This window comes from Balaenoptera physalus (assembly GCF_965194825.1).
Source record: "Balaenoptera physalus genome assembly, chromosome: 2".
NCBI classification, from domain to species: domain Eukaryota; kingdom Metazoa; phylum Chordata; class Mammalia; order Artiodactyla; family Balaenopteridae; genus Balaenoptera; species Balaenoptera physalus.
The window spans coordinates 116,145,197-116,158,436 of NC_138883.1; the positions used below are offsets into that span (position 1 = coordinate 116,145,197).

The 13,240-nt window shown below is 35.9% G+C and overlaps 1 protein-coding gene across 13 annotated transcripts in view; it reads right to left on the reverse strand.

The window, feature by feature from the left end:
- Window positions 1-13,240, reverse strand: part of MYO9A (myosin IXA) — a 285,101-nt gene that overhangs the window by 45,003 nt on the left and 226,858 nt on the right. For all 13 annotated transcript variants that reach the window (XM_082443570.1, XM_082443569.1, XM_082443573.1 and 10 more), the window contains 3 exons: window positions 12,768-12,956; window positions 5,178-5,225; window positions 685-796 (listed from right to left, as the gene is read on the reverse strand). In XM_082443570.1, the coding sequence (XP_082299696.1) occupies window positions 685-796; window positions 5,178-5,225; window positions 12,768-12,956 (349 nt within the window). The remainder of the gene's footprint in view (window positions 1-684; window positions 797-5,177; window positions 5,226-12,767; window positions 12,957-13,240) is intronic.

A 13,240-nucleotide genomic window follows, 5' to 3' on the forward strand; every position in this document is an offset into this window, starting at 1 on the left:
AGTAGAAGCTAAAGACCCTCTGTAAGCCAGAACCAAGCTGACCCACAAAAAATCTCCACTCACATTCTAGGATTTAAAGGTTCTGATAAAGGATTACAGTAGAAAAAAGTACCTTTCTGGTTATAATCTAAGAATTTGTTCATTAATTCATCCAACCATCTATAGATCCATCTACCCAATAAATATTTACTAAAACTTATAATGTGCCAGAACTGTTCTGTATACTTCTAGGTATACAGAAGAGACAGATAAGTTTCCTGACCTTATAGAGAGCACATTCTAGTGGGACAGACAAACAAGAAAACAAATGAATACTTAACATCATCTTGGGTGGTGATAAGTACTATAAAGACTAGAAAAGCTGAGTAAAGGGATAGAGAAATGGGGGACAGGGTGGCATTTTAGATAGGAGGGTGGAGACATGAATCAACTGAAGTAGTAAGTCATACTAACATCTGAGAGAAGAGCATTTCAGATGGAGTGAGCTGCAAGTACAGTGACCAAAGAACACCAAAATATCTTATTTGCCAACAAAGAGCAGGTAAAGGGAACTATAATGAGAGATGAAGTTAAAGAATTAGGGAGTGTGAATTATTCCTTAATGTTAAAGAAGATATAAGAAAACTCATGGAAACAGAAATATCAAGTGGTTAAAAAAATTCCTCAAAGAACTCTCATACTTACATTTGCAAACAGAGGCTCGGTCCATTATCCATATCAAAGAAGAACAGTACTCACAGTATGTAGGGATGCTATACTGGGTGGCCTTAAAGATGTGACCATTGTGCTCTTCTACCTGAAGGAAAAAATATAGCTATCTATGTTAAAGCCAACAGAGTAAATGCTGCCCTAACATGTCGGGCAATGGGAAATCCTTCAATTCCCTGTTGTCTTCATTGGGTACTTATTCCAGGAGGAGAATTATGATCTGAGAAATAAAATAAAGGTAAAACATATGGTCCCTGCTTTCAAAAAGTGAACAATCTAGTAGAGACAAAACCAACTTATATGAAAATCAGAAAACAATGCTATAAACATATAAGAGCTGTCTTATGCAACTCTGAATCAGCATGTTAAATTAAAAGCAGCGGTTCTCAAATTATTTTTAACCTCAAGAATCTTTCACACTTCTGAAAATTACTGATGATCTCAAGATACTTCTCTTTATATGCGTTATGAGTTAGAAATTAAAACAAAAAAATTTAACTATCCAATTCACTTGAAATTATCATTAAACATATTCCATGTTAACATAAGTAACATTTTAATGAAAAACAACTGTATCTTTAAAACACACAAAAAAAGTACTGACAAGAGGGGTACTGTTTTACATTTTTGTAAACCTCTTTGATGTCTGGCTTAATAAAAGACAACTGGATTCTCATATCCACTTCTGTATGCAATCTGGTGGCAGTATGCAATTAATTTTGAAAAATATGAAGAAAATTCAGCTTCATACAGATATGAAATTTGAAAATGGAAAAATAATTTAATTGTCCTTTCAGAAAATGACACAATATTAAAACTCTGCAAATGGTAACTTAAAGGTTAACTGAAATATGGAATCTAAAACCACACCAATCAACTCTTCATACTCTGTAACATTAAAATCCATTGTTCTGGGCTTCACTAAAATTTACAACTTTTAGTTCAAAGTACCATTAAGAAAATAAAAAGATAAACCACAGACTCAGAGAAAATATTTGCAAATCGTATATCTGATAAAGGACTTGTACCTAGAATACAGGAAGAACTGCATTAATAAGAAGACAACTCAATTTTTTAAATGGGCAAAATATTGAATAGACAGTTCATCAAAGAAGTATAAATGGCCAAGAGGCACATGAAAAGATGCTCAAATCATTAGTTATCAGAGAAATGCAAATCAGAACCATGATGGGAAACCGCTTCATACCATCTAGAATAGCTATAACTATTAGACAAAACTAACTATTCGTGAGGATGTGGAGAGACTGGAATCCTCAGATATTTCAGGTGGGATTGTAAAATGGTATTGTTACCATTTTGGTAACTATATGGTATAGTTCAAATATTGAATCATTATGTTGTACACCTGAAAGTAGTATAATGTTATATGTCAATTATATCTCAATTTTTTAAAATAAAAAATACATATATACACACATTTACACATACATACATACATGTAGGGGAGTATTAGTAGTCATTTTTGTCTTAATTAATCAAATAACCAACTAACTAAACGAAAAAGATCTAACTCACAGTTCATCCATCCCACAGCTTTATAATATGACCTTGGCTCTGTGGTGTCTCAAATATTCCCAGATATTGACATTTTATCACACAGATATCCTTCTATTTAATGAAACTGTAAATCACACACATGCACATTATTTTCCTCTACTGGAACTCTTAATATTAAGTTAGTTTCATTTTAAAAATTACTTTATTCTAAATGGATCAAAAGGTACAAAATAGTACAATGAAAATCTTTCTTTCACCTCTGAATTCCAACTGTTTAGTTCCTCTTATAGAAATAATCACTGATACCAGTTTCCTGTGTATACTTTCAGATATTTTGTGTGTGTGTGTGTGTGTGTGTGAGTACAGTTATAAATGTATTTTGGTTTTTTAAAAATATACGAATAGTAGCTTTCTATATAGTGTTTGGCTCTTAGCTCTTTTTAATTAATAAAACATCTTGGAGAATGGTTTCTCTTACTTTAGTGCCAAGCAGTATTATATTATATAGATGTATCTAATTTATTTAACCATTTCCTTACTGATTTAGGTTGTTTTCAAAACGTTTATTTATTACAAATTCCTCTTCAATAAAGAGCCTGTACATGTCAGTGTGAACAAACTGATATATCCACTGGATAAATTCCTGTATGCGGAATTGCTGGGTCAGAGGTTTTTTGGTTTTGTTTTCAATATTTTTAAGGCTTTTAATACACCATTATTAAAGTACCTTCTCCAAGAAGGTTATGCAAATAACCCCATTTGCAGTATTGAAAAAAATCTATATATTTATTTATCTTTCCAAACTAGGTAACTAATTTAGCTTTGCTCATAGATGGACAAAGTAGAAAATCACTGTTGTTTCATTTTAATTTGAATACTATTAAGTATAAACATTTATTCATATATTTCTTAACATTTCTTTCTATGACCTGCACTTATCACAGGCCCTGAAATATAATAGCTGTTGAATTAATGAATTTTCTTTTTTTTTAATGTCATATGCTTTACTCATTTCTTTCCCTCGTCGATATTGTTCTTTCCCTCATCGATATGTTCTTTTTATTGTTATTTCCCTCATTGATATTGTTCTTTCCCTCATCGATATGAAAAAGGTATTGTTCTTTCCCTCATCGATATGAAAAAGACTATTCTTATAAGGCTTAAAATGTATAAAAGGCCTAAACACTGTTTAAAAGGCTTAAACACTGTTACCTGTTAAATAACAGGTGCCTTCCTGTTACTTCTCCACCTTCCCTATGCTTTACTTCATACACAATCTCAAAAATCCTCAGTGGTGGGTGGCATTACACCTGTTTTATGTAATCCTATTTTACTCCTATTTTATATAATATATACTCCTATTATATACATGAGGACATTGAGACTCAAAGATTAAGTTGTCTAAAGTTTCTCCACTGGTGAACAAAAGTAAGCCAGGCTAAGGGCTTAAATATCCTACTTTCAGGATTCCTTTTCCTTCCATGAAAAGGAAGAAACTCTTTAACAGGTAAGATCATGCTAAAATAGAGTCAGATCATGCTTCTAACACACACAGTAGAAAAGTGACAAGCAATGATCTAAAAAACCTTAGAATTTGGTTTACAAGTGATAGGGGATGATTTATAATCCTGATTTATTAATAAGGCTAACAATAAATATTCTAGGATTAGAATTTGCCATTGGCAGGGGTGAATGCAGGTTCTGTAGGCCCTAAAGCTTAACATTTTCAGGGGAAAGGGAGGAAGACAGGACGAGCAGGGGAAACAACTTGGGAAGAAAGAAGAGAAGGTGGTGGCAGCAAATGCAACTGAAGCAGAGGGAACAGGGGGAGAGTGGGAAGAAATGAAGCTTAGAGAAGTCAAGGTCAAGATCATGTCAAGTCTTGTAGGCATGGTAAGAACTCTGAGTTTTACTCTGAGTAACAGTGGAAGTCACTAGAGAGTTCTGAGTAGAGGAGGAACATGACCTGATTTTTGTTTTAAAATGTTCATTATGGCTATTATGTAGAAAACTGTAAGGGGAGAAGAATATAAGAAGGCAGATCAATTATGAGACAACACATAGTATTACTGGACTACTGTAATAGCAGTGGAGGTGGTGTGAAATGGTCAGATATTAGATGTATTTTGGAGGTAGGGTGCTGGCCAGAGTTCTAACTACTTTTCCAGCCACCCCCACATAAACATGCAATACTTGAGCCTATTAAAGCTACTGGCTCAACATGCCAGGTTTTTCACTCATGTGTCTTTGGATATACTCTTTCCCTTTGGCTAGATACTGCCTGTCTAAACTAATACTCACTTGATAAGAACTAGCAAAAACATCTTTTCTTCTGTAAAGTATTCCTTCATTCTCTCTTTCTGTATTTCCACAGCACTTTGTACTATTTCTACTATAATACTTATCACATCTGAAAGTAGTAATTTTTTAAATGCCTGCCTTCACTAGCAGATTATGAGCTCCTCTAGGGCTTAACTCATCCTTGTAATTACAGAGATTATGGTAAAGTATGCAATAGAGACATAATACAAAAGATAAGAACATGAACAATGGTAAAATATGCTCAAATGCCTTTGGGAATGTCTCTTGAATTAGGACTTACATTTGTAAAATCCTAAATAGTCCTCATATTCTTCAGAAAGGAGGGAGAGCTCCTTAAAAAACTCCTTCCCTATCCCTGCTTCTGAAAAGGGATCATACTTGTACTTTTCATGAGTAAACATTTCAGTTTTCTACCATTTTAGGAAGGCACCATTAATAACAAGTCAAGCCAAAGAATTCAAGACACATTTCTCATTCTAAATTTTTGTAAAGAAGTAAATGATTACCCCCTAGGCATCTGATAAACTTATTCTTTAAATATTTTCACAGAAATACTGTATGATACAGCTCAGACTGGTGGTCTAAAAAATTACTTTTTAATAACATTAAAAAAATAGATTACAACTTACTAAATCAGTTTCTTTTTTCCTTCTTTTCTTTCTCTCTGTTTTTGGCACCTGGTTGGAGAGAAATACAGAAAATGTGATATAACAAAGACTAACATAATTTGTTACTTCTTTTCAAATGCTGAGATTTTTGCTCAACAGGTAATAAAAGCAGGTCCTTATTCTTCAAGAGGAAATGTGCAGTGCTAGTAAGCATATGTGAGAAAAAATATTTATGTTTAGTAAAACACAGTGCTCATAAAAGCAACAGAATAGAAGGATACTTCAGAAATTATCTTTTTAAACCTCAGTTCTGCCCAGAAGCCACACCATTATTAATTTAAATGATTATTTTATTTTAAACATTAATTACCTGATTATTAATTTTAAAGATTGCACTTTGCATATTTTGGCTCTAGAAAACCCTCCATCCTAGAGCTAAATATAAAAAGGTATTGGAGATCAGTTCAAGATGGTGGAGTAGAAGGACGTGCTCTCACTCCCTCTTGCGAGAGCACCAGAATAACAACTAACTGCTGAACAATCATCAACAGGAAGACACTGGAACTCACCAAAAAAGATACCCCACATCCAAAGACAAAGGAGAAGCCACAATGAGACGGTAGGAGGGGTGCGATCACAATAAAATCAAATCCCATAACTGCTGGGTGGATGACTCACAAACTGGAGAACACTTATACCACAGAAGTCCACCCACTGGAGTGAAGGTTCTGAGCCCCACGTCAGGCTTCCCAACCTGGAGGTCTGGCAATGGGAGGAGGAATTCCTAGAGAATCAGACTTTGAAGGCTAGTGGGATTTGACTGCAGGACTTCGACAGGACTGGGAGAAACAGAGACTCCACTCTTGGAGGGCACACACAAAGTAGTGTGCGCATCAGGACTGAGGAAAAGGAGCAGTGACCCCATAGGAGACTGAACCAGACCTACCTGCTAGTGTTGGAGGGTCTCCTGCAGAGGCGGGGCATGGCTGTGGCTCACCGTGAGGACAAGGACACTGGCAGCAGAAGTTCTGGGAAGTACTCCTTGGCGTGAGCCCTCCCAGAGTCCGCCATTAGCCCCACCAAAGAGCCTGGGTAGGCTCCAGTGTCGGGTCACCTCAGGCCAAACAACCAACAGGGAGGGAACTCAGCCCCACCCATCAGCAGACACGCGGATTAAAGTTTTACTGAGCTCTGCCCACCAGAGTAACACCGAGCTCTACCCACCACCAGTCCCTCCCATAGGGAAACTTGCACAAGCCTCTTAGATAGCTTCATCCACCAGAGGGCAGACAGCAGAAGCAAGAAGAACTACAATCCTGCAGCCTGTGGAATAAAAACCACATTCACAGAAAGACACACAAGATGAAAAGGCAGAGGGCTATGTATCAGATGAAGGACCAAGATAAAACCCAAGAAAAACAACTAAATGAAGTGGAGACAGGCAACCTTCCAGAAAAAGAATTCAGAATAATGATAGTGAAGATGATCCAGGACCTCGGAAAAAGAATGGAGGCAAAGATAGAGAAGATGCAAGAAATGTTTAACACAGAGCTAGAAGAATTAAAGAACAAACACCTAGAAGAATTAACAAACAAACAGAGATGAACAATACAATAACTGAAATGAAAAATACACTAGCAGGAATCAATAGCAGAATAACTGAGGCAGAAGAACAGAGAAGTGACCTGGAAGACAGAATGGTGGAATTCACTGCTGTGGAACAGAATAAAGAAAAAAGATTGAAAAGAAATGAAGACAGCCTAAGAGACCTCTGGGACAACATGAAACACAACATTTGCATTATAGGGGTCCCAGAAGGAGAAGAGAGAGAGAAAGGACCCAAGAAAATACTTGAAGAGATTATAGTGGAAAAATACCCTAACATGGGAAAGGAAATAGCCACCCACATCCAGGAAGCGCAGAAAGACCCATACAGGATAAACCCAAGGAGGAACACTCAGAGACACATAGCAATCAATTTGACAAAAATTAAAGACAAAGAAAAATTACTGAAAGCAACAAGGGAAAAACAACAAATAATATACAAGAGAACTCCCATAAGGTTAACAGCTCATTTCTCAGCAGAAGCTCTACAAGCCAGAAGGGAGTGGCATGATATATTTAAAGTGATGAAAGGGAAGAACCTAAACCAAGATTATTCTACCCAGCAAGGATCTCATTCAGATTCGATGGAGAAATCAAAAGCATTACAGACAAGCAAAAGCTAAGAGAATTCAGCACCACCAAACCAGCTCTACAACAAATGATAAAGAAGTTCTCTAAGTGGGAAACACAAGAGAAGAAAAGGACCTACAAAAACAAACCCAGAACAATTAAGAAAATGGTAATAGGAACATACATATCAATAATTACCTTAAACGTGAATGGATTAAATGCTCCAACCAAAAGACACAGGCTCGCAGAATGGATACAAAAACAGGACCCATATATATGCTGTCTACAAGAGACCCACTTCAGACCTAGGGACACACACAGACTGAAAGTGAGGGGATGGAAAAGATATTCCATGCAAATGGAACTCAAAAGAAAGCTGGAGAAGCAATACTCATATCAGATAAAATACACTTTAAAATAAAGAATGTTACAAGAGACAAGGAAGGACACTACATAATGATCAAGAGATCAATCCAAGAAGAAGATATAAAAATTATAAATATATATGCACCCAACATAGGAGCACCTCAATACATAAGGCAACTGCTAACAGCTATAAAAGAAGAAATCGACAGTAACACAATAATAGTGGGGGACTTTAACACCTCACTTACACCAATGGACACATCATCCAAACAGAAAATTAATAAGGAAACATAAGCTTTAAAAGACACAACAGACCAGAGAGATTTAATTGATATTTTATCCAAAAACAGCAGATTACATTTTCTTCTCAAGTGCACATGGAACATGCTCCAGGATAGATCACATCTTGGGTCACAAATCAAGCCTCAGTAAATTTAAGAAAACTGAAATCATATCAAGTATCTTTTCTGACCACAACACTATGAGATTAGAAATCAATTACAGGGAAAAAAACGTAAAAAACACAAACACATGGAGGCTAAACAGTACGTTACTAAATAACCAAGAGATCACTGAAGAAATCAAAGAGGAAATAAAAAAATACCTAGAGACAAATTACAACGAAAACACAATGATTCAAAAGCTATGGGATGCAGCAAAAGCAGTTCTAAGAGGGAAGTTTATAGCAATACAATCCTAGCTCAAGAAACAAGAAAAATCTCAAATAAACAATCTATACTTACACCTAAAGGAACTGAGAAAGAAGAACAAACAAAACCCAAAGTTAGTAGAAGGAAAGAAATCATAAAGATCAGCGCAGAAATAAATGAAAACAATAGCAAAGATCAATAAAACCAAAAGCTGGTTCTTTGAGAAGATAAACAAAATTGATAAACCATTAGCCAGACCCATCAAGACAAACAGGGAGAGGACACAAATCAATAAAATTAGAACTGAAAAAGGAGAAGTTACAACTGACACTGCAGAAATACAAAGCATCCTAGGAGACTACTACAAGCAACTCTATGCCAATAAAATGAACAACCTGGAAGAAATGGACAAATTCTCAGAAAGGTATAACCTTCCAAGACTGAACCAGGAAGAAATAGAAAATATGAACAGACCAATCACAAGTAAGGAAATTGAAACTGTGATTAAAAATCTTCCAACAAACCAAACTCCAGGACCAGACGGCTTCACAGGTGAATTCTATCAAACATTTAGAGAAGAGCTAACACCCATCCTTCTCAAACTCTTCCAAAAAAACTGCAGAGGAAGGAACACTCCCAAACTCATTCTATGAGGCCACCATCACCCTGATACCAAAACCAGACAAAGATACTACAAAAAAAGAAAATTACAGACCAATATCACTGATGAATATAGATGTAAAAATCCTCAACAAAATACTAGCAAATAAAATCCAACAGCACATTAAAAAGATCATACACCATGATCAAGTGGGATTTATCCCAGGGATGCAAGGATTCTTCAATATATGCAATTCAACGTGATACACCATATTAACAAATTGAAGAATAAAAACCATATGATCATCTCAATAGATGCAGAAAAAGCTTTTGACAAAATTCAACACCCATTTATGATAAAAGCCCTGCAGAAAGTAGGCATAGAGGGAACTTTCCTCAACATAATAAAGGCCATATACGACAAACCCACAGCAAACATCATTCTGAATGGTGAAAAACCGAAAGCATTTCCTCTAAGATCAGGAACAAGACAAGGATGCCCATTCTCGCCACTATTATCCAACAGTTTTGGAAGTCTTAGCCATGGCAATCAGAGAAGAAAAAGAAATAAAAGGAATTCAAATTGGAAAAGATTAAGTAAACCTGTCACTGTTTGCAGATGACATGATACTATACATAGAGAATCCTAAAGATGCCACCAGAAAACTACTAGAGCTAATCAATGAATTTGGTAAAGTTGCAGGATACAAAATTAATGCACAGAAATCTCTTGCATTCCTATACACTAACAACAAAAGATCAGAAAGAGAAATTAAGGAAACAATCCCATTCACCATTGCAACAACAACAAAAAAATAAAATACCTAGGAATAAATCTACCTAAGGTTATTAAAACACCTGTACTCAGAAAACTATAAGACACTGATGTAAGTAATCAAAGATGACACAAACAGATGGAGAGATATACCATGATCGTGGATTGCAAGAGTCAATATCGTGAAAATGACGATTCGACCCAAAGCAATCTACAGACTCAATGCAATCCGTATCAAATTACCAATGGCATTTTTTTACAGAACTAGAACAAAAAAATCTTAAAATGTGTATGGAGACACAAAAGACCCCGAATAGCCAAAGCAAACTTGAGGGGAAAAAAAGGAGCTGGAGGAATCAGACTCCCTGACTTCAGACTATACTACAAAGCTACAGTAATCAAGACAATATGGTACTGGCACAAAAACAGAAACATAGATCAATGGAACAAGATAGAAAGCCCAGAGATAAACCCATGCACCTATGGTCAACTAATCTATGAAAAAGGAGGCAAAGATATATAATGGAGAAAAGACAGTCTCTTCAATAAGTGGTGCTGGGAAAACTGGACAGCTACATGTAAAAGAATGAAAGTAGAATACTCCCTAACACCACACACAAAAATAAACTCAAAATGGATTAGAGACCTAAATGTCAGACTGGACGCTATAAAACTCTTAGAGGAAAACATAGGAAGGACACTCTTTGACATAAATCACAGCAAGATCTTTTTTGATCCACCTCCTAGAGTAATGGAAATAAAAACAAAAATAAACAAATGGGACCTAATGAAACTTCAAAGCTTTTGCACAGCAAAGGAAACCATAAACAAGACGAAAAGAGAACCCTCAGAATGAGAGAAAATATTCGCAAACGAATCAACGGACAAAGGATTAATCTCTAAAATATATAAACAGCTCATGCAGTTCAATACTAAAAAAACAAACAACCCAATCCAAAAATGGGCAGAAGACCTAAATAGACATTTCTCCAAAGAAGACATACAGATGGCTAAGAAGCACATGAAAAGCTGCTCAACATTACTAATTATTAGAGAAATGCAAATCAAAACTACAATGAGGTATCACGTCACACCAGTTAGAATGGGCATCATCAGAAAATCTACAAACAACAAATGCTGGAGAGGGTGTGAAAAAAAGGGAACCCTCTTGCACTGCTGGTGGGAATGTAAATTGATAGAGCCACTACGGAGAACAGTATGGAAGTTCCTTAAAAAACTAAAAATAGAATTACCATACGACCCAGCAATCCCACTACTGGGCATATACGCAGAGAAAACCATAATTCAAAAAGACACATGTCCCCCAGTGTTCACTGCAGCACTATTTACAATAGCCAGGTCATGAAAGCAACCTAAATGCCCATCAACAGACGAATGGATAAAGAAGATGTGGTACATATATACAATGGAATATTACTCAGCCATAAAAAGGAATGAAATTGGGTCGTTTGTAGAGACATGGATGGATCTAGAGACTGTCATACAGAGTGAAGTAAGTCAGAAAGAGAAAAACAAATATTGTATATTAATGCATATATGTGGAACCTAGAAAAATGGTACAGATGAACCATTTGCAGGGCAGAAATTGAGACACAGATGTAGAGAACAAACGTATGGACACCAAGGGGGGAATGTGGCGGGGGGGCTGGTGGTGGGATGAATTGGGAGATTGGGATTGACATGTATACACTAATATGTATAAAATGGGTAACTAATAAGAACCTGCTGTACAAAAAAATAAATAAAATTAAATTTTAAAAAAAGGTATCATCTGGAGGACTTTCCTGGTGGCGCTGTGGTTAAGAATCCACCTGCCAACACAGGGGACATGGGTTCGAGCCCTGCTCTGGGAAGATCCCACATGCCATGGAGCAACTAAGCCCGTGCGCCACAACTCCTGAGCCTGCGCTCTAGAGCCTGCAAGCCACAACTACTGAAGCCCACGCGCCTAGGGCCCGTGCTCCACAAGAAGACAAGCCACCGCCATGAGAAGCCCACGCACCGCAACAAAGAGTAGCCCCGGCTCGCCGCAACTAGAGAAAAGCCCACACAGAGCAACGAAGACCCAGTGCAGCCAAAAATAAATAAATAAATAACTTTATTTATTTATTTTTTTTAAAAAAGGTATCATCTGGGACATGGAAAAGTTCTTTTACATATGACGTTTCCTGTTAGCCATAGTAGAGAACAACCTCAATCTAACCTTTCAAAATTACAAACAAAGGCAGTATAAGCCTAGTAAGAATCTTCTTCTGCATAACATAAGATCTCAGCTTAGATGTAGAACAGAAGAATTTTCAAGGATTTATTTATATCTGATTACTTCAAAATGATTTCAAATGTTTTATAAATCTAAATATACATAAATCAGAATAAATGAAAATAAAATGGGAGACAATAAAAAGGATTAATAGTATTCCTGCTACCCAGTAATCAGATACCTAATTATTTCAGCTGGGGTACTGAAAGGAAACACACTGACAACCTCCCCTAAGCCCACTATCTCTTCTGTAATAAGAATTTCATAATAATTATTTAATAGGGCTGAAGCAAGAAGTAAATAAAATATCAAACACCTAGTATAATTCCTGGTACTCAATAAATAAAGGTTATTATTACTATTATATAGATTTTCAGAAACATACATTTTCCTAAAACCTAATTCAAGGAGAAATATAATTCGTGGGTCCTTACATAAAGGCCACGAGATGATACAATGAATCACGTCTTTAACCACTGTTTTTCAAAAGGAAATTCATGTACTGACCTCTATCAAAGCTGAGGGTATAATCTTAATGGCACAACATTATATTTTAACTCAGTGAAGAATGTATTAATGGCAATGGCAGAAGGCTTTGATAATACAGTCTGACAAACTTTTAGGACAGAATGGAGTTTGCTGGATCTAAAGTAGTGCTAAAGTAGTTGACATGTTCACTGTAATGTTTTTCTCAAATACCAGATGTCCCAGATTCTTAAGAAGAATTCATAACTGAATCCTTTTAGAAATCAAAATATATTTACCTTTGTGGGTATATATTCCAGAGTCTTGAATTCATTCATATATTCATCTAAAAACACTTTAAAAGTGTTGACCCAAACTCTGACTGGAGATTCACTCCAATCACGCTGCTCAAGCCTCATGGTCTTTTCCAAAATCTGTTCAAATAGTGCGTAGAGGTCTTTATACCGTATGCTTTTCCCATCATCTATCTAATAAGCAATAAGAGAAGAAATGTAAGGTTTTATGAAGAAATTCTTTATATATAGAAGACTGATTCAATTTTTATTGGGTAGTTATTTTGAATAAAAATTAGGATCCTGATATACTTTCTAATGGGCATGTCCATGAGGTCATGTGGTATTTGTAAATTCCCACTCTACTATGGAATGTCTGCAGAATAAAACCTGCTAAATTTTAGTAAAATACCTAACAGTTTAAACAATGTAATAATTGGAGAAAGTCCTGGGAATTTTTAACTATATTTAGCTATAAA